This window comes from Cherax quadricarinatus, chromosome 52, assembly GCF_038502225.1.
Source record: "Cherax quadricarinatus isolate ZL_2023a chromosome 52, ASM3850222v1, whole genome shotgun sequence".
NCBI classification, from domain to species: Eukaryota; Metazoa; Arthropoda; class Malacostraca; order Decapoda; family Parastacidae; genus Cherax; species Cherax quadricarinatus.
Window position 1 is genome coordinate 7,212,508 of NC_091343.1, and position 25,636 is coordinate 7,238,143.

The following is a 25,636-nucleotide window of genomic DNA, read 5'->3' on the forward strand; positions in this document are numbered from 1 at the left end:
AATCTTTCCTCCGTAAGCCATGCGTGTCGTATGAGGCGACTAAAATGCCGGGAGCAATGGGCTAGTAACCCCTTCTCCTGTATACATTTACTAAAAAAGAGAAGAAGAAAAACTTTATAAAACTGGGTTGTTTAAATGTGCGTGGATGTAGTGCGGATGACAAGAAACAGATGATTGCTGATGTTATGAATGAAAAGAAGTTGGATGTCCTGGCTCTAAGCGAAACAAAGCTGAAGGGGGTAGGAGAGTTTCAGTGGGGGGAAATAAATGGGATTAAATCTGGAGTATCTGAGAGAGTTAGAGCAAAGGAAGGGGTAGCAGTAATGTTAAATGATCAGTTATGGAAGGAGAAAAGAGAATATGAATGTGTAAATTCGAGAATTATGTGGATTAAAGTAAAGGTTGGATGCGAGAAGTGGGTCATAATAAGCGTGTATGCACCTGGAGAAGAGAGGAATGCAGAGGAGAGAGAGAGATTTTGGGAGATGTTAAGTGAATGTATAGGAGCCTTTGAACCAAGTGAGAGAGTAATTGTGGTAGGGGACCTGAATGCTAAAGTAGGAGAAACTTTTAGAGAGGGTGTGGTAGGTAAGTTTGGGGTGCCAGGTGTAAATGATAATGGGAGCCCTTTGATTGAACTTTGTATAGAAAGGGGTTTAGTTATAGGTAATACATATTTTAAGAAAAAGAGGATAAATAAGTATACACGATATGATGTAGGGCGAAATGACAGTAGTTTGTTGGATTATGTATTAGTAGATAAAAGACTGTTGAGTAGACTTCAGGATGTACATGTTTATCGAGGGGCCACAGATATATCAGATCACTTTCTAGTTGTAGCTACACTGAGAGTAAAAGGTAGATGGGATACAAGGAGAATAGAAGCATCAGGGAAGAGAGAGGTGAAGGTTTATAAACTAAAAGAGGAGGCAGTTAGGGTAAGATATAAACAGCTATTGGAGGATAGATGGGCTAATGAGAGCATAGGCAATGGGGTCGAAGAGGAATGGGGTAGGTTTAAAAATGTAGTGTTAGAGTGTTCAGCAGAAGTTTGTGGTTACAGGAAAGTGGGTGCAGGAGGGAAGAGGAGCGATTGGTGGAATGATGATGTAAAGAGAGTAGTAAGGGAGAAAAAGTTAGCATATGAGAAGTTTTTACAAAGTAGAAGTGATGCAAGGAGGGAAGAGTATATGGAGAAAAAGAGAGAGGTTAAGAGAGTGGTGAAGCAATGTAAAAAGAGAGCAAATGAGAGAGTGGGTGAGCTGTTATCAACAAATTTTGTTGAAAATAAGAAAAAGTTTTGGAGTGAGATTAACAAGTTAAGGAAGCCTAGAGAACAAATGGATTTGTCAGTTAAAAATAGGAGAGGAGAGTTATTAAATGGAGAGTTAGAGGTATTGGGAAGATGGAGGGAATATTTTGAGGAATTGTTAAATGTTGATGAAGATAGGGAAGCTGTGATTTCGTGTATAGGGCAAGGAGGAATAACATCTTGTAGGAGTGAGGAAGAGCCAGTTGTGAGTGTGGGGGAAGTTCGTGAGGCAGTAGGTAAAATGAAAGGGGGTAAGGCAGCCGGGATTGATGGGATAAAGATAGAAATGTTAAAAGCAGGTGGGGATATAGTTTTGGAGTGGTTGGTGCAATTATTTAATAAATGTATGGAAGAGGGTAAGGTACCTAGGGATTGGCAGAGAGCATGCATAGTTCCTTTGTATAAAGGCAAAGGGGATAAAAGAGAGTGCAAAAATTATAGGGGGATAAGTCTGTTGAGTGTACCTGGTAAAGTGTATGGTAGAGTTATAATTGAAAGAATTAAGAGTAAGACGGAGAATAGGATAGCAGATGAACAAGGAGGCTTTAGGAAAGGTAGGGGGTGTGTGGACCAGGTGTTTACAGTGAAACATATAAGTGAACAGTATTTAGATAAGGCTAAAGAGGTCTTTGTGGCATTTATGGATTTGGAAAAGGCGTATGACAGGGTGGATAGGGGGGCAATGTGGCAGATGTTGCAAGTGTATGGTGTAGGAGGTAGGTTACTGAAAGCAGTGAAGAGTTTTTACGAGGATAGTGAGGCTCAAGTTAGAGTATGTAGAAAAGAGGGAAATTTTTTCCTAGTAAAAGTAGGCCTTAGACAAGGATGTGTGATGTCACCGTGGTTGTTTAATATATTTATAGATGGGGTTGTAAGAGAAGTAAATGCGAGGGTCTTGGCAAGAGGCGTGGAGTTAAAAGATAAAGAATCACACACAGGGTGGGAGTTGTCACAGCTGCTCTTTGCTGATGACACTGTGCTCTTGGGAGATTCTGAAGAGAAGCTGCAGAGATTGGTGGATGAATTTGGTAGGGTGTGCAAAAGAAGAAAATTAAAGGTGAATACAGGAAAGAGTAAGGTTATGAGGATAACAAAAAGATTAGGTGATGAAAGATTGAATATCAGATTGGAGGGAGAGAGTATGGAGGAGGTGAACGTATTCAGATATTTGGGAGTGGACGTGTCAGCGGATGGGTCTATGAAAGATGAGGTGAATCATAGAATTGATGAGGGAAAAAGAGTGAGTGGTGCACTTAGGAGTCTGTGGAGACAGAGAACTTTGTCCTTGGAGGCAAAGAGGGGAATGTATGAGAGTATAGTTTTACCAACGCTCTTATATGGGTGTGAAGCATGGGTGATGAATGTTGCAGCGAGGAGAAGGCTGGAGGCAGTGGAGATGTCATGTCTGAGGGCAATGTGTGGTGTGAATATAATGCAGAGAATTCGTAGTTTGGAAGTTAGGAGGAGGTGCGGGATTACCAAAACTGTTGTCCAGAGGGCTGAGGAAGGGTTGTTGAGGTGGTTCGGACATGTAGAGAGAATGGAGCGAAACAGAATAACTTCAAGAGTGTATCAGTCTGTAGTGGAAGGAAGGCGGGGTAGGGGTCGGCCTAGGAAGGGTTGGAGGGAGGGGGTAAAGGAGGTTTTGTGTGCGAGGGGCTTGGACTTCCAGCAGGCATGCGTGAGCGTGTTTGATAGGAGTGAATGGAGACAAATGGTTTTTAATACTTGACGTGCTGTTGGAGTGTGAGCAAAGTAACATTTATGAAGGGATTCAGGGAAACCGGCAGGCCGGACTTGAGTCCTGGAGATGGGAAGTACAGTGCCTGCACTCTGAAGGAGGGGTGTTAATGTTGCAGTTTAAAAACTGTAGTGTAAAGCACCCTTCTGGCAAGACAGTGATGGAGTGAATGATGGTGAAAGTTTTTCTTTTTCGGGCCACCCTGCCTTGGTGGGAATCGGCCAGTGTGATAATAAAAAAAAATAATAATTTCAGATAGGGTTTTCCAGGCCTTTTTCATATCGTCTTTTATGGTGTGAAATCCGTTTTTGTAATACAGTCTCTTTTTAATTCCTTATTAGATTGGCTAGTATTGACGAGTAACATTTTTCCAGATCCTTTGTTATTAGACCCATTCTGTACTGTTTTTCATTTAGATGTTTTTTATCAATAGATATGAGGATGCTGTTTGTAAGCCAGGGGCTGTTTAGTCTCTTTACTGTGGTTTGCTTTGTTTTTATTGGGCAGTGCCTGTTATAGAGGGTTTGGGTTTTATGTAAAAAAAATCTTAACACATTCATCAATGTCGAGGTTGACTGCTAGCTTATTCTGCCAGTCAATGTTACTTAATGCTGAAATAAAGTTATTAACAGATGACTTGTCATGTAGTCGGAATGTGATTTTACTTGTGTCCTGGGTCAATTTACATTAGTTGGTTATGAGAAAGGTGGGATAGTTGTCAGTGGTGTTATCTGTGATTATGCTTGCTTTTAATGGGGATATAGTGTTGGTCCAGATATAGTCAAGTAATGAGGCACTTGTCTCAGAGATTCTTGTAGGTTTTGTTATAGTTGGCAGAAGTAAGCAATTGCTCATAGTGTTTGTGAATTCAGTTACTTGTGGGTCATGGTCTTGGATAAGGTTTATGTTGAAGTCACCTGTATCAGGTAGTGTTTATTCATCTCTTTGTCAGTTATCATGTTTCTTAGGTTTTCACTAAATGAGTAATTATTGGAGTGAAGTACTTTGTAGATTTCTCCAACTGTTAAAGGTTTTTAAGGTTTTTGGATTTAAATTTAGCAAGTGTATATTGACCATATTCATCCCTACTGCAAGTAGATTTTATACATTCAGGTTCGTCAGAGTAGTATATGGCTGTGCCACTTGATTGATCTGGCCTACAATTGTGTATGGCTGTGTAGCCAGGTATGGCATAGATGTTTGTAACATCATGTTTTAGCCTGGTTTCAGTGAGAGTAATGATAGACATACTGACATTTAGAGAATTGAGTAGTGCTTAGAGGTCATCATAGTGTTTGCTTAACCCATAAATGGTCCAAATGCATATATACGTTCACTACCCCAGTGCCCCGAAAATTTTGAAAAATAAAAAAATAGATTTTTTTTAATGAAAATAAAGAGCACATTTTTCTAAGTGCTATAGGATAAAAAAAAAATTAGGGTCAGTACTTATAGTGATATGAGGCCGAGAAATTGGCACTGGATGCTCACTTCATGGCACATCGAGTCCTGCCACTTGCAGGAGTGTTGCCGATATATGTTGTTTTCTATTTTCCGTATGATTGTATAATTTTTATGTTCTCATAATTACAATTTATAGAAGTTCTTGTCATTTCATAACCAATCTTTGTTCTGACACTAGTATTAGGTACTGAAATTGTACTCAAATTGTCACAGACACACTGACGGGTGGACATTTACAACTGCCTTGACCATTTACTATTGCCTTGGAATATATACAATTTATAGGTCCCAGCAATGTTTTGGATATGTGGAAGTATATAATAATAATGAGGAGGAGGGGGAGAAGGAGGAGGAAGAGAAGAAGGAGGAGGAGGAGGAGGAATAGGAGGAGGAGGAAGAGGAGGAGGAGGAGGAGGAAGAAGAGGAAGAGGGAGAGGAGGAAGAGAAGGAGGAGGAAGAGAAGGAGGAGGAGAAGGAGAAGGAGGAGGAGCAGGAGGAGGAGAAGGAGGAGAAGGAGAAGGAGGAGGAGGAGGAGGAGAAAGAAGAGGAGGAGGAGAAGGGGGAGGAGGAGGAGGAGGAGAAGGGGGAGGAGGAGGAGGAAGAAGAGGAAGAGGGGGAGGAGGAAGAGGAGGAGGAGGATGAAGAGGAAGAGGAGGAGGAGGTGAAGGATGAGGAGGAGAAGGAGGAGGAGGAGAAGGAGGAGGAGAAGGAGGAGGAGGAGGAGAAGGAAGAGGAGGAGAAGGAGGAGGAGGAGGAGAAGGAAGAGGAGGAGAAGGAGGAGGAGGAGGAGAAGGAAGAGGAGGAGAAGGAGGAGGAGGAGGAGAAGGAGGAGGAGGAGGAGGAGGAGAAGGAGGAGGAGGAGAAGGAGGAGGAGGAGAAGGAGCAGGAGGAGGAAGAGGAGGAGGAGGAAGAGGAGGAGGAGGAGGAGGAGAAGGAGGAGGAGAAGGAGGAGGAGGAGGAGAAGGAGGAGGAGGAGGAGGAGGAGGAGGAGGAGAAGGAGAGGAAGAAGAATGGTAATAATAAGTTGGCTTGAAGCATGAAAAACAAAGTCCACCCCTTACAGTGACATAATAAGATGAGATAACATTTGATAAGAGCTGATGTTTGATAAGCATACTTAAAGGTGCAGTGATAACACTGGATAAGAAAGGATTAGAGGTGACATTTGATGATCTTCAAGCAGAGTATAGCACTTTATCTGGATTTTTTGGGTTATCCTAGATAATTTACACTATGTATACTTGTATTTATGTGTACCTGTGAGACAGAGATAGACAGAGAAAGATAGACAGAGACAGAGATAGACAGACCCTAAACTTGGGGTTAACATCACTTACCTCTTAAAAGGGGAGTGCTAATATGACATGACATCAGTGAATCCTTGGTGTTTGCCACACTGTTTGCTCCAGCTGGTGCTCAATTTAACTGGCGCTCCCACGAGGTACTAAGTAATCCCAGATTTTTTAATATGGTGCACACTGAGTGTTAAGACCCATTATATGCTGACCAGGCATCTCAGGGCAATCGTGCCAAATGTAGAGGCAGGAAAATTAAAAAGTATCGCTAGCGGTAAGAATGTATATATACCATTGGACGTTTAGGGGTTAATGATCTGACATTATAATTGAATATTGTTAAAGTTATTGTTGGCACTGAGTAGTGTCTTAGCCTGACTAGCAGTGTAATAAAGGTAGTTATTATTAGGATTGTGTATATCATTTAATATCAGGATTGATGTTTGCAATCATATGGCTAATGCAGGATTAAGAATGTATAACTAATAGAAAAGATTCTGTTAATTATTAACCTTTCAGGGTCGACAGGCCCTCTCAGAGACTTGTTCTCAGGGTCGGCCAAATTTAAAAAAAAAAAAAAGATATTTTTATGAAAAGATAGAGAATCTTTTCCCGATCATAATGACACCAAAAGTATGAAATTTGATGGAAAACTTATGGAATTATGCTCTCGCGAAGTTAGCGGTCTTGACGATGTTTATGCATCAGCGATTTTGCCCAATTTGACCCCTATTTTCGGCCAATTCCAGTGTACTTGTCGACAAAAATCATAACTATTTCGCTAGAACTCCATTTTTTCTATCGATTGAGTACAAGAAACCACCCATTTACCAATTTTAACTATCCAATACAGTGGTCAGAATTTAGCAATTTTGCCAATTTCACACAAATTTCAAAAGATGCCAATTTCTGAATAGGGTCCAGAATAAACAAGAAAGACATTCCTGGCACTAAAATAACATTTCCCTTGTTCATTAGTCACTTCCCCATGCCCCTCTTACATTCTTTTGCTTTCCACTTTGAATTTTTTTCTCACAAAAAAAAATAGATTTACTGTTATGCAGACTACTGCATTAGTGTAAAAATGGTATAAATAATACCAGCGCATTTGTGAAAGAATATTAGACTCACCAGTTGACGTGTATTGGACGCATAGCATGATTTGTTTACTCTTGAACTTTGGTAAAAATTGAACATATCTGCTACTTTGAGCTCAATTTCACGGTACTTTTCTTTGTAAAACCAGTCAAAATCATCTCAATTTCTGTAATATGTCTTCCATTCTATAAAATGAGACCAGGAAAACTAGAATACAATAATAAATACCATACGAAAATACAGTGCAAAGTCGCTGTTTTAATCCAAAAACACGGTCAAAGTTTTTTTTTTTTCTTATTATGCACTGTGTGCTGCAGGATTTTTTTTATACTGCGCACACTGACCACTTAGACCCATTCTTTCATATGTAGGCCTACCAGCTTTCTCTCATTAGATTTGAGGGCGCTAGAATTTAGGCGTACTAGTACATCAAAAACCCTGGTGCGTAAGCCATACTAGTACTGCCGAAACCCTGAAAGGGTTAATAAGGGTTGATATAATGACTATGTTCATGTATAGGTGTGAGGTATGGTTTGTGAATGTTGCAACAAGGAGAAGGCTGGAGGCAGTGGAGATGTCACATCTGAGGGCAATGTGTGGTGTGAATATAATGCAGAGAATATGTAGTTTGGAGATTAGGAGGAGGTGTGGGGTTACTAAAACTATTATCCAGAGGGCTGAGGAGGGGTTATTAAGATGATTTGTACATGTAGAGAGGGTGGAACGAAATAGAATGACTTCGAGAGTATACAAATCTGTAGTGGAGGGAAGGCGAGATAGGGGTAGGCCTAGGAAAGGTTGGAGGGAGGGGGTAAAGGAGGTTTTGTGTGCGAGGGGCTTGGACTTCCAGCAAGCGTGCGTGAGTGTGTTAGACAGGAGCAAATAGAGACAAATGGTTTTTAGGACTTGACTTGACGTGCTGTTGGAGTGTAAGCAAGGTAACATTTATGAAGGGATTCAGGGAAACCGGCAGGCTGGACTTGAATCCTGGGGATGGGAAGTACGTACAGTCCCGGCACTATGAAGGACAGGTGTTAATGTTGCAGTTTTATAACTAGTGTAGGCATGCCTCTGGCAAGACAGTATTATTATTATTTGTGAATGATGATGACGAAAGTTTTTTTTTTCGGGCCACCCTGCCTTGGCGGGAAATTGCTGATGTGTTCATTATTCATTCATTAGAGATTCGCCGGTACTTCTGGCCCGGGTCTTCTCCATATGGTGACCCGGCTGTGGCCCCCGGTTGGGGGTGTCGTTCTTCTTCTTCCTTCTGTCTTCTTTCTTGCGCCCTCCGGCTGGAGGGTAAATGCTGATGTGTTAATAAAAAAAATAATAATGACTATGACAAGTAGTAAATCAATATTGCACAACTATTAGGATTCAGTATTGCACCAGAGGTAATATGAAAACTTATAAAAGGCAGTACAAAGTATAGGTATGAAAAGAACTATTCTAAAGGATTACACAGAGATTAAACAAATAATAATAATACAAACATATTATATGGATAGATAGTAAAATATTGGCAGTTTGGAGAGATATATTGTGTAATTTTTATATGTATATACTTCTAAGCTGTTGTATTCTGGGCACCTCTGCAAAAACAGTGATTATGTGTGAGTGAGGTGAAAGTGTTGAACGATGATGAAAGTATTTTCTTTCTCTTTGGGTCACCCTGCCTCGGTGGAAGATGGCCGAGTTGTTGGAAAAAAAAAAAGGATAGTAAAATGGTATTAAACAAAATTTTAACAGATTTGATATTAAATGAATATAAAGAAGTAAATGTAATTCTGCAGAAAGTGGTGGCCTGCACTTAACCCTTTGACTGTCGCAACCCCCAATCCTGAGGTGTCTCCTGGTGTCTCAAAATTTAAAAAAAAAAAAAAAAAAAAAAAAAAAATTCTTATGAAATGATAGAGAATCTTTTCCCGATTGTAAAGACACCAAAAAAACTAAATTTGATGGAAAACTGATGGAATTATGCTCTCGCGAAGTTAGCGACCTCGGCGATATTTACAAATCGGCGATTTCGCCCACTTTGAGCCCTATTTTCGGCTAATTCCATTATTCCAGTCAACCAAACTCATAGCTATTTCTTCAGAACTCCATTTTCTCCATCGATTGAGTACAAGAAACTGCCCATTTACCGATTTCAACTACCCAATAACATGGTCAGAAATTTGCAATTTGGCCAATTTCACGAAAATTAAAAAATATGACAATTTCAAAATAAGGACCAGAATGAACAATGCAGACATTCCTGGCTCTAAAATAACATTTTCTTTGTTCATCAGTCATGTCTCCAGGCCCCTCTGATATTACTCTTGCTTTTTATTTTGAAATTTTATTCAAACAAAAAATAAAATATTTACTGTTATGCAGACTACTGCAATACTGTAATAATTGTAAAAATTACATCAACCCATTCATGACTGCATATTAGAATGGCTATTTGGACATGTATTGGACAATGACATCATTTGTTTACTTTTGAACATCGGCAAAAATCAAACATTTCCCGTACTTTGTGCTCCATTTCCAGGTTCTTTTTATAGTAAAATTAATCAAAATCACCTCTATTTCTATAATATAGTTTCCATTCTATCAAATGAGACCAAGAAAACGAGAATACAACCACAAATACTATACAAAAATAGACCACAAAGTCGGCATTTTAATTAAAAAAAATGGTTGGATTTTTTTTTTCTCATTATGCACTGCGTGCTCCAGGATTTTTTTTATATGGTGCACACTGACCACACAGACCCATTCTCTCACATGTGGGCCTACCAGCTTTCTCCTGCCTGATTTGAAGCCGCTAGAATTTATGGGTAGATATACGTCAAACACGGTACCTCGTAAACGTATATATACGGCCGCGACAGTCAAAGGGTTAAAGGCTTGGAAGGCAGGTTGTGAGGTAAAAATTAATAAATGCACATAAGATTTTTGACTTATAGCACAAAATTTAAGCAAGCAGTAGCACAAAAAACATAGAACATGAGGTAGTTAGTACTAACTAGTAAATGATAGTACATATGAGGATTTGCACTGTAATGCAGTAGGAACATACACTACACGAATTGGTTAATCAGTCTCGGTAAGATCTGCATCTCTAAGGAAGTTAGATCATGTTCATTTGTAATAGTATATAAATGGTCTACATCTGTTTTTCTCACTAGAATTTTCCAATCTTGAGTGAAGCATTAATGGATTTTGTCACTGTTTTCCTGTTTAAGTTTTCTCGATCTGAACAAAAGGTTCTAACATTTTCTCATCAGGCACTCATTGATGTACTCTTCATTTTTTAATCTAATTGATGATTTAATTAGATCCTTTTTCATGTCATATGAATAAAATCTGATCATAACACAGTATTTACTACCTTATTTTCCTAGTAAGCATGATTCTTTAATTTTGTTAGCTAGTATATTAACTTTAAGCTAGTCTTTTATGATCCTAATAGAGATATCTTTGCAGTTAGCTTGGTTTATATCACTGGTAAAGCGAGAGCTGTTAATTATGACTGCGTCAGAAGCTTTTCTTGTTCAGTTTTGTCATCATGGTAATCAAGGTAGTCGTTCAAACGGGCATTCATGTTGATTTTCCAGTCCTTGATTGCTTCTTCCACCTTTGTGTTCAGAGATGCTACTTGCTCAGTGTGATTGGCTCTAGCTGTATGTAGAGAATTGCCAAAATCAGTACTGCCAGATAATGCACATGTGACACACCAAGATCTAATGTGACTTCTTAACCCTTTCAGGGTCGGCAGGCCCTCTCCCAAACCTGTTCTCAGGGTCGGTAAAAATTCGAAAAAAAAAAATTATTTTTTTCTTATGAAAAGATAGTGTTTTTTTTTTTCTAAATTTTATAGGCGAAACAAAAAAATTTTACCATCAATACTTACCGAGATATGGAGGTGTGAAGTTGACAGAAAATGACCGGCATACGGTAACATCACCGACTGCCGGTCACCCGGTATTATTTTCTTTTCTTTTTTAGGTACTGTTTTCTATTATTTTTTAATTTTTTTTTCCAAGTAACTTTTATGGCCTGTGAGACCAATATGAGCACTACTTTGTAAGTTATTTCTTTTTCTGTGCTACACAATAACTGCATAAACACTGTTGTCACTATTTTGTTTGCAAAACTTATTTACACAAACGAACAATACAAAATGTTGTTTATTACTATTTTTCTATATTTTATGTACACATATACAGTCACAGGACATGTTTTAGAAATTCTACAGCCTGTGGAAGTCTTTGAAACATGGTGTCATGCACAATGGTGTTTTACACTCCTCACACATAAAACGAATGTCTCTGCATTGTTGTGGATGTTGTTTTGTATGTGCACAGACATAACACCTCTTCTGAGCCTTTTTCTTGAAAGCAGTAGCAGGCAGCTTTGTTAGGAAGTGATCACCATACTTCAGACGAGAAGGTAGTTGTTGATAATTATGTGAGCAGTTTTCTATTGCATATACTGTTCCTTGGTACTTGATTATTATTTGTCTGATGACAGACAAACAAAATTCACCATATGGTGGTTTGTTTCTGGTCCTCATCTTTTTTTTTTATTATTATCACACTGGCCGATTCCCACCAAGGCAGGGTGGCCCGAAAAAGAAAAACTTTCACCATCATTCACTCCATCACTGTCTTGCGAGAAGGGTGCTTTACACTACAGTTTTTAAACTGCAACATTAACACCCCTCCTTCAGAGTGCAGGCACTGTACTTCCCATCTCCAGGACTCAAGTCCGGCCTGCCGGTTTCCCTGAATCCCTTCATAAATGTTACTTTGCTCACACTCCAACAGCACGTCAAGTATTAAAAATCATTTGTCTCCATTCACTCCTATCAAACACGCTCACGCATGCCTGCTGGAAGTCCAAGCCCCTCGCACACAAAACCTCCTTTACCCCCTCCCTCCAACCCTTCCTAGGCCGACCCCTACCCCGCCTTCCTTCCACTACAGACTGATACACTCTTGAAGTTATTCTGTTTCGCTCCATTCTCTCTACATGTCCGAACCACCTCAACAACCCTTCCTCAGCCCTCTGGACAACAGTTTTGGTAATCCCGCACCTCCTCCTAACTTCCAAACTACGAATTCTCTGCATTATATTCACACCACACATTGCCCTCAGACATGACATCTCCACTGCCTCCAGCCTTCTCCTCGCTGCAACATTCATCACCCATGCTTCACACCCATATAAGAGCGTTGGTAAAACTATACTCTCATACATTCCCCTCTTTGCCTCCAAGGACAAAGTTCTCTGTCTCCACAGACTCCTAAGTGCACCACTCACTCTTTTTCCCTCATCAATTCTATGATTCACCTCATCTTTCATAGACCCATCCGCTGACACGTCCACTCCCAAATATCTGAATACGTTCACCTCCTCCATACTCTCTCCCTCCAATCTGATATTCAATCTTTCATCACCTAATCTTTTTGTTATCCTCATAACCTTACTCTTTCCTGTATTCACCTTTAATTTTCTTCTTTTGCACACCCTACCAAATTCATCCACCAATCTCTGCAGCTTCTCTTCAGAATCTCCCAAGAGCACAGTGTCATCAGCAAAGAGCAGCTGTGACAACTCCCACCCTGTGTGTGATTCTTTATCTTTTAACTCCACGCCTCTTGCCAAGACCCTCGCATTTACTTCTTTTCTTGATCCTTGTCTAAGCCTACAGTAGCATCCTCGTAAAAACTCTTCACTGCAGCTTTGTTAGCCCCCCTATCCACCCTGAAGTGATCACCATACTTCACTTATAGTTTCACGACCTGGTCCACACACCCCCTACCTTTCCTAAAGGTAGTCTTACTCTTAATTCTTTCAATTATAACTCTACCATACACTTTTGTTGATGCAATTATGTGATGCTCTCTGCAGTACCTTACCCTCTTCCATACATTTATTAAATAATTTCTATTGCATATACTGCCTTACCCCCTTTCATTTTACCTTGCCTCACGTACTCACAACTGATTATGTTATTCCTCCTTGCCCTATTGCTTCCCTATCTTCATCAACATTTAACAATTCCTCAAAATATTCCCTCCATCTTCCCAATACCTCTAACTCTCCATTTAATAACTCTCTTCTCCTATTTTTCTGATGACAGACTTATTTTCAACAAAAAATTCACCCATATGGTGCATCACTTCTACTTTGTAAAAACTTCTCATATGCTAACTTTTTCTCCCTTACTACTCTCTTTACATCATCATTCTGGTCCTCATCTTATATATATTATAAGCATTGAGCATGGAAATGTCCAGAATATGGAAAAAAAAGTTTTATGTACCACTTATAACTCTTGTGAACACAATCAACAAACCCAATCTGCATGTCACATTTGTCCACTGAGCGCATGTCCACTGAATGCATATTGAGGGTGTAATCAATCACAGCTGCAGGTTTTGGAATGGGTTCATTGCTTTCTCTATACTGCCTGCCAGTGTCTGCCATTTCATTAGGGTGAACTAATGACAACAGTGTGACATCTCGTTTGTCATGCCACCGAAATGCCATGATGTCATTGGCAGCAAACGCCTGCACCTCACCTCTACGAGTGCCAGCGTCAAACCTGGGCATATGTTTATGATTTGCACGCACTGTGCCACACACATCTGTCATGTTCACTCACAAGAAATCACTGAGTAAGGGGCTTGTGTACCAGTTATCAGTATGTATGTCCCTTACCAAGGTATGGTTCTATCATTATTCTAACCACATCACCGGAGATACCCAGTAACTTCCTGGTATCTCGCAATGTATTACTTCCAGTGTACACAATTATATCTAATTCAAGACCACTGTAACATTCACAAAGCACAAACAACTTTATACCAAAGCATTTCCTCTTGCTTGGTATGTATTGCTTGAATGAGAGTCTTCCTTTGAACAGAATCAAAGACTCATCAATAACAAGCTTCCTGAAGAGATAAAAATACATGCTGAATTTCTGTTTCAGATAGACAAACACATTCCTAATCTTATATAACCTGTCGTTTCTGTCAGGCCTGGTTTTGTCTGAAAAGTGAAGCATACGTAATAGTAGCACAAATCAATTCACTGCTATTATATCACTGAAACCTGGGGTTGCAATCAGGCGGTCTTTTGACCAGTATGATTTGACACTGTGCTTATACACATGTGGCATAAGCATTATTGTGGCAAAGAAAAGATACATATCAGCCACAGTTGTCTCCTTCCACTGGTGTAGACGTGATTTTGGTGAAAGTATTGTGTTTGCCATGGTGTACTCGTAGTATCTGTTGCGTTCCCTGACAATAATTTCCATCAGGGGTTCGTCAAAGAATAACTCGAAACATTCCAGTTCACAGGCATTGTTCCCAAGTGTACAAGATGGCCGTATTCCACTTTGACTTTCATCAAAATGATGGGGATTGGGAACGAAATTGGCAGCTTCCTGCCGATCCCAGGTACGGTCTGCTGGTGGGTACTGGATATTGACAGGTGGTTGTGGTTGTGGAGGATGTGGTTGTGGAGGCCGGTGTGGAGGGTGGGTGGGGGATGGTGGCCTTTGTTGTAGATCAGCTGAGGCAGTAGCGTGGGTGGCAGCGTGGCTGGCAGCGTGGGTGGCAGCATGGCCCACTGCTGGTGCCTCACAGCCGGCACCACCACTATCACCACCATGCACATTTTCCATCCTAATTGCAACACTATCATCTTCATTTTCACTGTCTGTTCCTGTTGTACAGCCACGGGATGTACTCTGAGATGTACTCCTTCCCCTTGGAATAGCATATGGCACACTACCTGAGCACATATATTGTCGTATATACTGACACTTCACTGGAGAATATTCCACTTTTCTATCACTACTGGATCTGTTTTCAAGAGCTTGTAGTTCATATTCACTATCACTATCATCACCAATGCTCACATCTGAGTCTGGGATTTAGGAAAATAGGAGTTTCCTCTTTGATTCTGGTACAACTGAACTTGAACAAGATGGCCCAGCACCAGAGGTGGAAGGCTGAGGGTCGTCTGGGTTTTCCTCACTATTACTGGTATTATGGTCATTAGTTTCGGTCACAACCTCATCAAAACCTTGAAACTCATCTTCACTGGCACTTTCATCTGTATTAGAACTGTCACTGGGGAACAAAAGTGTCCCAATTCACCGAGGAGTGAGGAGCTTCTTGCCGCGAGGCATGGTGAACAAGGTGTACTAAAATGGCGTTCCCACAATGCGCCACTGGGTCTCAGATTTTTTTTTCTACCGCACACACCGACCACGCACATCCATTCTCTCACATCTAGGCCTATCAGCTGTTTCCTGCTTAATTTGAAGCCACTAGAATTTATGCTTACTAGTACGGCACCAACCCTGGCATGCAAGCTGTACTAGTACGGCACCAACCCTGAAAGGGTTAAACTGCCATTATAATTTTATATCGAAGTTATAAATTACACCATTGCTAAATTTTATCCTTAGATTTAATTGTATCTATGGACATGCATTATTTCATCATTTCTTTCACATTTATTTTTGTACAATAAATTGTAGCCCCTTAAGTGTGGCATACCCAGAAATTAAGTCTTGTGTATGTGGGAAAATTTTGAAAAAAGAAAAAAAAAGCTTACAGTTTTCAAGAATACATTTTTCTGAATCTAATGAGACTAAAATGAATGGAATGTGATAAAAACTTACTGTTTGATGGAGTGTTAAAGTTGGCTGAAATTGATGTGCTGTTGGTAACATCAGCTCTGAATTGCCAATTAGTTTTTCATTTTCCAGTTTTTCTAAGCTAAATAAAGTGTGATTGTTTTTTATGCACAGGTTAACACTAAGTAACACATTTTTCAATGAAAATATCCTGATTTCAAGCAAAGATAAAAAATTATACTGATCATATCTTGGAAAGAACACTGCACCATAAGAATAATATCAACATTCATTATATATCTGCACAGAATTATGGTTTATCTTAAATCTAATGATTGTTTCTGTCATATCACACTGTATGCATATCTTTATTTCCATATTACAACTGTATCAAGATGTGATATTCCTCAAAACATTGCTTGAGGCACACTGGAATACCACACAGCTTACAGATGTATTGTGTATCTTCACTTTCTGGGTTTTCTAGTACTTAACATCGTTTCTATGCCTTTTTCCTCTCTGTAGTAAGAATAGTATCAGAGAAATATGCACTTGATTTCAGCCAAAATGGATCACTTACACTGCCACAGCGGTGACATGTAGGCTGAGCTGTTACCTGGTATTTTTCTATTTTCTGTCTTAGATGGAAATCATCCAGTTTGTTTTTGTGTCCTGTTTTAACATAAAATATGTTACAGGAAGCCCTGCTTATACAGCAGGTTAAGTTCTGGGCTACTGCTGTAAAGCAAAAATTGCTGTAAAGTGATACATAGCCTTTTTTCAATTTCAAATGTATGAAAAAGCCAGATAACATGTTTACACTATCATATATTAAGTGAGCAATAGAGCTAGGCCTAAAAACTGCATGTACAGTACACACATTACTTACTTAAAAATATTTTTGTCCCTAGCTTATAGTGAGTCGTGAATATATTTATTGTGGGAAGCCTGAATAAATGAAGAATGGTATAATTGAAAAACCACTGTATTTGCAAAACACATTAAAATGAAGTACTGTAAAGCAGGGCCCTCCTGTATATGCATTTAGTACTGCAACATCCAGTAGATGAAAAAAATTCATACAGTACAGTGGTCCCTCAAGTTATGATAATAATCTGTTCCAAAAGACTTATCATATGTCAAAGCTATTGTAATTCAAACCCTAAAATACATGGCTTTATTGTAATGTTTCAAGACTCCAGAACACACCCAGCCTGCCCTTAGATACTTTTTGTTGTTTAAACTCTCTGGGGTTTTCTGAGTAGTAAACAAACACAGGCTTTAGCTTGAATCTCCAGGGGCATTGGCAGAGCAGACAGGGCAGGGAAGACCAGAGCAGACAGGGCAGAACAGGCCAGAGCAGGCAGGGAACAGCAGGCAGGGCAGGACAGGCCAAAGCAGGCAGGGCAGGACAGGCCACATCAGACAGGGCAGGACAAGCCACATCAGACAGGGCAGGACAGGCCACATGAGACAGGGCAGGACAGGCCACATGAGACAGGGCAGGGCTGGCCACATGAGACAGAGCAGGACACACCACATGAGACAGAGCAGGACAAGCCACATCAGACAGGGCAGGACAAGCCACATCAGACAGGGCAGGACTGGCCAGAACAGGTAGGTAGGCAGAACAGGGTTTAGCAGGCAGAAGGCTGACAGGAAAAATTGGTAAAGAATGTTGCCTTTATTTTTTTTCACTCTTGTCACGGACTCCCACAGCTCACATGTATGCATCTAGCACAAGTACTTTACCAGTCTCTTTTCTGCCTCTTCCTCCTTTCCACCCTTCCATGCTACTACACAACTCCCCTCCCTTCCTCCCACTTACCTCCAATACACCCTCCACTATCACTCCATTAAAGACAGGCAGACTGCAGCAGTCATTGCAGGCAGTACAGGCTGGGGCTTACAGAGAATGACACTAGTGTGGATCACACTGATGATCCAGGTGTCTGATAGCCAGACATTAACTGTAAACTGAAGATCAAACATGATAACCATCCTGACTTAGTATCTTAATCATAGACCTATGGCTCCTAGCATAAATGTTAGGAATGGTATACTTAGAGAACCATTTAGCAAGCCAGGTAGCTCTCACAGATGGGCCTGTATGTGCTGTCTGCTCTCATCCTAACCAATGTTTATCTAGGTATTTAGGCTTTTGAATTACCCATGCTGGTGGTGGTTCAGAATTCCTCTCTTGGTGCTCTCTGCTGTATCTTCCTTATGGTTTCAGTTGTTTTTGCCATGATTTATTGAACAAGTGGGAAGATTCCTATTATTTTTCATGGAATCTGAGCACAGAAATTAAAGTTCTGAATTATGAAAAACTACTCTCTGTGGAGGGTTTCATGAACCTCTGTGTTTGCCACATCCCCTTGTCAGGTGTTCCTTGCTGGATGCCTGTGCCATGAGTCAAGAAGGGAAGTGCAAGTGTGCAAGAGAGTATTAGTAGTTCACATATTGAGTAAATAACAGCATCACTAGTGTTGTAGAGGTTGTGCCAACAGATTATAATTCCTACTGCATTTCTTTTAGCTTTTAAGTAGTTTTCGTGTTTATACACATATTATATTGTATAGTATTAATTTTACATTGATAATCATACTAACATTATTACAGGTGTGTATTGAGATGACACCTAATGGCACTGTTGAGGTGTTTAACTGTAGCAGCATCTTAGATCGAAATTCCAGTGAGGTTCGAGAAAAGGTAGAAGACACACCAATATTTGATTTGAGAGACCTCGTAAACCTGCCTCAAAAGAATGAAGAAAGAGAAAGCCCTTCAGAGTACAACACTGAAAATGAGTGGGGCCATGTTCACAAGACCTCTTACCATGAAAATGAGAATGAGGTTCATCACCATAATCATTTGGGAGAAGATGGTTTCTTTTGTAATCCTGTTGGTATGTGATTTAGAACTTCACTATTTATTAAAAATATTTTCTCTGTTCTTTAAGCAACTTTATTTTTATTTGTTAAGCTTGTGTACTTTTTTTATTTTTATTTTTATTAACACATCAGCCTTGGACTTCCAGCAAGCGTGCATGAGCGTATTAGATAGGAGTGAATGGAGGCGAATGATACTTGGGACCTGACGATCTGTTGGAGTGTGAGCAGGGTAATATTTAGTGAAGGGATTCAGGGAAACCAGTTATTTTCATATAGTCGGACTTGAGTCCTGGAAATGGGAAGTACAATGCCTGCACTTTAAAGGAGGGGTTTGGGATATTGGCAGTTTGGAGGGATATGTTGTGTATCTTTATACGTATATGCTTCTGAACTGTTGTATTCTGAGCACCTCTGCAAAAGCAGTGATAATGTGTGAGTGTGGTGAAAGTGTTGAATGATGATGAAAGTATTTTCTTTTTGGGGATTTTCTTTCTTTTTTGGGTCACCCTGCCTCGGTGGGAGACGGCCGACTTGTTGAAAAAAAAAAAAAAAAATCAGCTGATTCCCACCAAGGCAGGGTGGCCCGAAAAAGAAAAACTTTCATCATTCACTCCATCACTGTCTTGCCAGAGGGGTGCTTTACACTACAGTTTATAAAATTGCAACATTAACACTCCCTCCTTCGGAGTGCAGACATTGTACTTCCCATCTCCAGGACTCAAGTCCGACCTGCCGGTTTCCCTGAATCCCTTTATAAATGTTGCTTTGCTCACGCTCCAACAGCACATCAAATATTAAAAACCATTTGTCTCCATTCACTCCTATCAAATATGCTCATGCATGCTTGCTGGAAGTCCAAGCCCCTCGCAAACAAAACCTCCTTTATCCCCTCCCTCCAACCTTTCCTAGGCTGACCCCTACCCTGCCTTTCCCCCACTACAGATTTATACACTCTGGAAGTCATTCTGTTTCGTTTCATTCTCTCTACATGTTTGAACTATATCACCAACCCTTCCTCAGTCCTCTGGACAACAGTTTTGGCAATCCCCTACCTCCTCCTAACTTCCAAACTATAAATTCTCTGCATTATGTTCACACCACACATTGCCCTCAGACATGACATCTCCACTGCCTCCAGCCTTCTCCTCGCTGCAACATTCATCACCCATGCTTCACACCCATATAAGAGCGTTGGTAAAATTATACTCTCATACATTCTCCTCTTTTCTTCCAAGGACAAAGTTCTTTGTCTCCACAGACTACTAAGTGCACCACTCACCCTTTTTCCCTCATCAATTCTATGATTCACCTCATCTTTCATAGACCCATCTGCTGACATGTCCACTCCCAAATATCTGAATACATTCACCTCCTCCATACTCTCTCCCTCCAATCTGATATCCAATCTATCGTCACCTAATCTTTTTGTTATCCTCATAACCTTACTCTTACTTTATTCACTTTTAATTTTCTTCTTTTACATGCCCTACCAAATTCATCCACCAACCTCTGCAACTTTTCTTCAGAATCTCCCAAAAGCACAGTGTCATCAGCAAAAAGCAACTGTGACAACTCCCACTTTGTGTTTGATTCTTTATCTTTTAACTCTACACCTCTTGCCAAGACCCCCGCATTCACTTCTCTTACAACCACATCTATAAATATATTGAACTACCATGGTGACATCACACATCCTTGTCTAAGGCCTACTTTTACTGGGAAATAATCTCACTCTTTCCTACATACTCTAACCTGAGCCTCACTATCCTTGTAAAAACTCTTCACTGTTTTCTGTAACCTACCTCCTTTACCATACACCTGCATCATCTGCCACATTGCTTCCCTATCCACCCTGTCATACACCTTTTCCAAATCCATAAATGCCACAAAAACATCTTTAGCCTTATCTAAATACTGTTCACCTATGTTTCACTGTAAACACTTGGTCTACACACCCTCTACCTTTCCTAAAGCCTATTTGTTCATCTGTTATCCTACTCTCCATCTTACTCTTAATTCTTTCAACAACTCTACAATACACTTTACCAGGTATACTCAACAGACTTATTCCACTATAATTTTTGCACTCTCTTTTGTCCCCTTTGCCTTTATACAGAGGAACTATGCACGTTCTCTGCCAATCCCTAGGTACCTTACCTTCTTCCATACATTTATTAAATAATAGCACCAACCACACCAAAACTATATCCTCACCTGCTTTTAACAATTCTATCTTTATTCCATCAATCCCAGCTGCCTTACCCCCTTTCATTCTACCCACTGCCTCACGAACTTTCCCCACACTCACAACTGGCTCTTCCTCACTCCTACAAGATGTTATTCCTCCTTGCCCTATACACGAAATCACAGCTTCCCTATCTTCATCAACATTTAACAATTCCTCAAAATATTCCTTCCATCTTCCCGATACCTCTAACTCTCCATTTAATAACTCTCCTCTCCTATTTTTAACTGACACATCCATTTGTTCCCTAGGCTTCCTCAACTTGTTAATCTCACTCCTAAACTTTTTCTTATTTTCAGAAAAATTTGTTGATAACATCTCACCCACTCTCTCATTTGCTCTCTTTTTACATTGCTTCACCACTCATTTAACCTCTCTTTTTCTCTCCATATACTCTTCCCTCTTGCATCACTTCTATTTTGTAAAAACCTCTCATATGCTTGCTATCATCAAACAAGTAAAGTATTGTCTTTACTGTTGTTTTATCTGATTAGCAGTCTGTCAGGAACATAGCATATGACTGCTAGGGGTGGCAAATGGAATCTGAAGTTCCCCTCAAAATTCCATCAGCCTCATCAGCTTCCCTAAGTCCCCCAAATAAATATACAGTGGACCCCCGACATTCGATGGCATCGATATTTGATAAATCTGACATTCGATGCATTTTAACGCAAAAATTTTGCCTCGACATTCGATGGAAAACCCGGCATTCGATACGATTCGTACGAGACCATGTGTGGCCATGTGTGGCCTGAACTGCCCCGTGTGTGCCAGTGTTTACAAGCCAGCCAGTGTGCGCGCATCTAAGGATACATTCAGTACATTCCATATGGAATGTACCGGTAGGCGGAAATTTCATGCACTGGCCAGGGAGGTATAACATCTATTAGGAGTGAAGAAGAGCAGGATGTGAGTGTGGAGGAGGTGCATGAGGCATTACATAGAATAGGGGGTAAAGCAGCTGGAACTGATGGGATCTTGACAGAAATGTTAAAAGCAGGGGGGATATTGTGTTGGAGTGGTTGGTATTTTTGTTTAATAAATATATGAAAGAGGGGAAGGTACCTGTTGATTGGCAGATAGCATGTATAGTTCCTTTATATAAAGGGAAGGGGGACAAAAGAGATTGTAAAAATTATAAGGGGTTAAGTTTACCAAGTATACCAGGAAAAGTGTATGGTAGGGTTATTATTGAGAGAATTAGAGGTAAGACAGAGAGTAGGATTGCAGGTGAGCAAGGAGGCTTTAGAATGGGTAGGGGAAGCATGTATGTGAACAGTATTTAGATAAAGGTAGGGAAGTTTTCATTGCATTTATGGATTTAGAAAAGGTAGAGTGGATAGGGGAGCAATGTGGCAGATGTTGCAAGTATATGGAATAGGTAGTAAGTTACTAAATGCTGTAAAGAGATTTTATGTGAATAGTGAGGCTCAGGTTAGGGTGTGCAGGAGAGAGGGAAATTACTTCCTGGTAAAAGTATGTCTTAGACTGGGATGTGTAATGTCACTATGGTTGTTTAATATATTTATAAATGGGGTTGTAAAAGAAGTAAATGCTAGGGTGTTGAGGAGAGGAGTAGGATTAAATTATGGGGAATGAAATACAAAATGGGAGTTGACACAGTTATTTTTTGCTGATGATACTGTGCTTATAGGAGATTTTAAAGAGAAGTTGCAAAGGTTAGTGGACGAGTTTGAGAGGGTGTGTAAAGGTAGAAAGTTGAAAAGTGAACATAGATAAGAGTAAGGTGATGAGGGTATCAAATTATTTAGATAAAGAAAAATTGGATATCACATTAGAGAGAAGGAGTATATAAGAAGTGAATGTTTTCAGATATTTAGGAGTTGACTTATCAGTGGATGGGTTTATGAAGGATGAGGTTAACCATAGAATTGATGAAGGAAAAAAGGTGAGTGGTGCGTTGAGGTATCTGTGGAGACAAAAAACGTTATCCATAGAGGCAAGAAAGGGAATTTACAAAAGTATAGTGGTACCAACACTCTTATATGGGTGTGAAGCTTGGGTTGCAAATGTTCCAGCGAGGAGGCGGCTAGAGGCAGTGGAGATGTCTTGTCTAAGGGCAATGTGTGGTGCAAATATTTTGCAGAAAATTCGGAGTGTGGAAATTAGGAGAAGGTGTGGAGTTATTAAAAGTATTAGTCAGAGGGTTGAAGAGGGGTTGTTGAGGTGGTTTGGTCATTTAGAGAGAATGGATCAAAGTAGAATGACATGGAGAGCATATACATCTGTAGGGGAAGGAAGGCAGGGTAGGGGTCGTTCTCGAAAAGGTTGGAGGGAGGGGGTAAGGGAGGTTTTGTGGACGAGGGGCTTGGACTTCCAGGAAGCATGTGTGAGCATGTTAGATAGGAGTGGATGCAGATGAATGGTTTTTGGGATCTGATGAGCTGTTGGAGTGTGAGCAGGGTAATGTTTAGTGAAAGGATTCAAGGAAACCGGTTATTTTAATATAGCCAAACTTGAGTAGTACTGGAAATGGGAAGTGCAATGCCCGCACTTTAAAGGAGGGGTTTGGGATATTGGCAGTTTGAAGGGGTATGTTATGTATGCTTCTAAACTGTTGTATCTGGGCACCTCTGCAAAGACAGTGATAATGTGTGAGTGAGGTGAGAGTGTTGAATGATGATGAAAGTATTTTCTTTTTGGGTATTTTCTTTCTTTTTGGGTCACCCTGCCTCGGTGGGAGATGGCAGATTTGTTGAAAAAAAAAATCATGTTCTGATAATTACAGTTTATAATAGTTCTTGTGATTTCATAGCCAATCTTTGTTTTGACACTAATATTAGGTACTGAAATAGTACTCAAATAGTCACAAACACACTGACAAGTGAACATTGATCATTTACTATTATCTAGAAATACAGTGGACCCGCGACCAACGATATTAATCCATTCCTGAGAGCTCATCGTTAGTCAAAATTATCGTTAGTCGAGTTAATTTTCCCCATAAGAAATAATGGAAATCAAATTAATCCGTTCCTGACACCCCAAAGTATTGAAAAAAAAATTTTACCTCATGAAATATTAATTTTAATACACACAAACTGAAGAAAACATGTACAATTACATGGCACTTACCTTTATTGAAGATCTGGTGATGATTGATGGGATGGGAGGAGGGGAGAGTGTGGATGGTGTTAGTGTTTAGAAGGGGAATCCCCTTCCATTAGGACTTGAGGTGTCAAGTCCTTTTCCGGGGTTACTTCCCTTCTTCTTTTAATGCCACTAGGACCAGCTTGAGAGTCACTGGACCTCTGTCGCACAACATATCTGTCCATAGAGCTCTGTACCTCCTGTTCCTTTACGATTTGTCTAAAATGGGCCACAACATTGTCATTGTAATAGTCATCTGCACGGCTTGCAATATCTGTGTTAGGGTGATTTTCATCCATAAAGGTTTGCAGTTCAACCCACTTTGCATACATTTCCTTAATCTTTGAAGTAAGCGCAATGGATTCCACAACTGGCATAGGCATCTCAGGGTTAGCCCCCAAACCCTTCAAAATCTTTCTTAATTTCCATACTAATTCTCACCCTTTTTATCACAGGGTTGGCACTAGAAGCTTTCTTGGGGCCCATGGTGACTTATTTTGCAGGTGCAATCACTAAAAATGCTGTGATAATATGAAATGTTCTGATTGTATGTTTGGATGCGACCGCGGTGGCTGGCTTGTAAACACTGCGCAGGCCACACGTGGATGCGTCTCGAATGGAACGAATAGCGTTGGTCGAGTTTTTTAGCACTAGTCGAGGCAGAATTTTTGCATTAAAATGTATCGCTAGTCGGATTTAATGTTATACGATGCCATCGTTGGTCGAGGGTCCACTGTATATAGAAAGTATTTATAAGTCTCGGCAATGTTTTAGACATGCTGGAGTATATATGAAACTCCTTGAAGCATGGTGTTAAGATGAGTGTCACTAAACTGCTGACAGTGCATCAGTGGAGTGACACTTGATGAACTTGCACTGCTGCATGGAACCCTGGCTTTATTTGTTTTCACTGTTACACACAAACATGTCTGTCTGTCTCTGTCTGTCTGTTTATCTGTCTGTCTGTCTTTCTAGGTATGCTTATCAGTCTGTCTAACTCTGGTTATCTGTCTGTCTAGCTCTGCTTATCTGTCTTTCTGTCTGCTTGTGTGTGTGTGTCTTTCCATCTGCTTGTCTCTGTCTCAGGGAGTGGCTCGTAAACCAACGGGTATTACACATGATGCAGTTGTCACGTCTGATTCCTGAGCAAGTCATGCTCAGGAATTGTGCTTATTATGCCTTATACAGTGGACCCCTGACATTCGATGGCATCGACATTCGATAAATCCGACATTCGATGCATTTTAACGCAAAAGTTTTGCCTCGACATTCGATGGAAAACCCGACATTCGATACGATTCATACGAGACGTGTCCACGTGTGGCCTGAACTGCCCCGTGTATGCCAGTGTTTACAAGCCAGCCAGTGTGCGCGCATCTAAGGATACATTCAGTACATTCCATATTATCCATATTATCACTGTTTTTGGTGCTTGTTTCTGCAAAATAAGTAACCATGGGCCCCGAGAAAGCTTCTAGTGCCAACCCTTTGAGAAAAAAGGTGCTAATGACTATTGAAATGAAGAAAGAAATAATTGCAAAGTATGAAAGTGAAGTGCGTGTGTCGGAGTGCATGATGATTTGGTAAAGAAATTGCCTGCAACTAGTGGTGATGAGTGAATTTAAGGCCAGCAAAGGTTGGTTTGAAAGATTTAAGAATCATAGTGGCATACACAGTATGGTAAGGCATGGTGAGGCTGCCAGTTCAAGTCCTAATGGAAGGGGATTCCCCTTCTAAACACTAACACCATCCACACTCTCCCCTCCTCCCATCCCATCAATCATCACCAGATCTTCATTAAAGGTAAGTGTCAATTATTA

At 40.3% G+C, this 25,636-nt stretch overlaps 1 protein-coding gene across 12 annotated transcripts in view; it reads left to right on the forward strand.

The window, feature by feature from the left end:
* The window catches only part of disp (RND transporter family member dispatched), a 753,128-nt gene that overhangs the window by 621,135 nt on the left and 106,357 nt on the right, over positions 1-25,636 (forward strand). For all 12 annotated transcript variants that reach the window (XM_070096023.1, XM_070096020.1, XM_070096021.1 and 9 more), the window contains one exon: positions 18,189-18,474. In XM_070096023.1, coding sequence (XP_069952124.1) covers positions 18,189-18,474 — 286 coding nt within the window. The remainder of the gene's footprint in view (positions 1-18,188; positions 18,475-25,636) is intronic.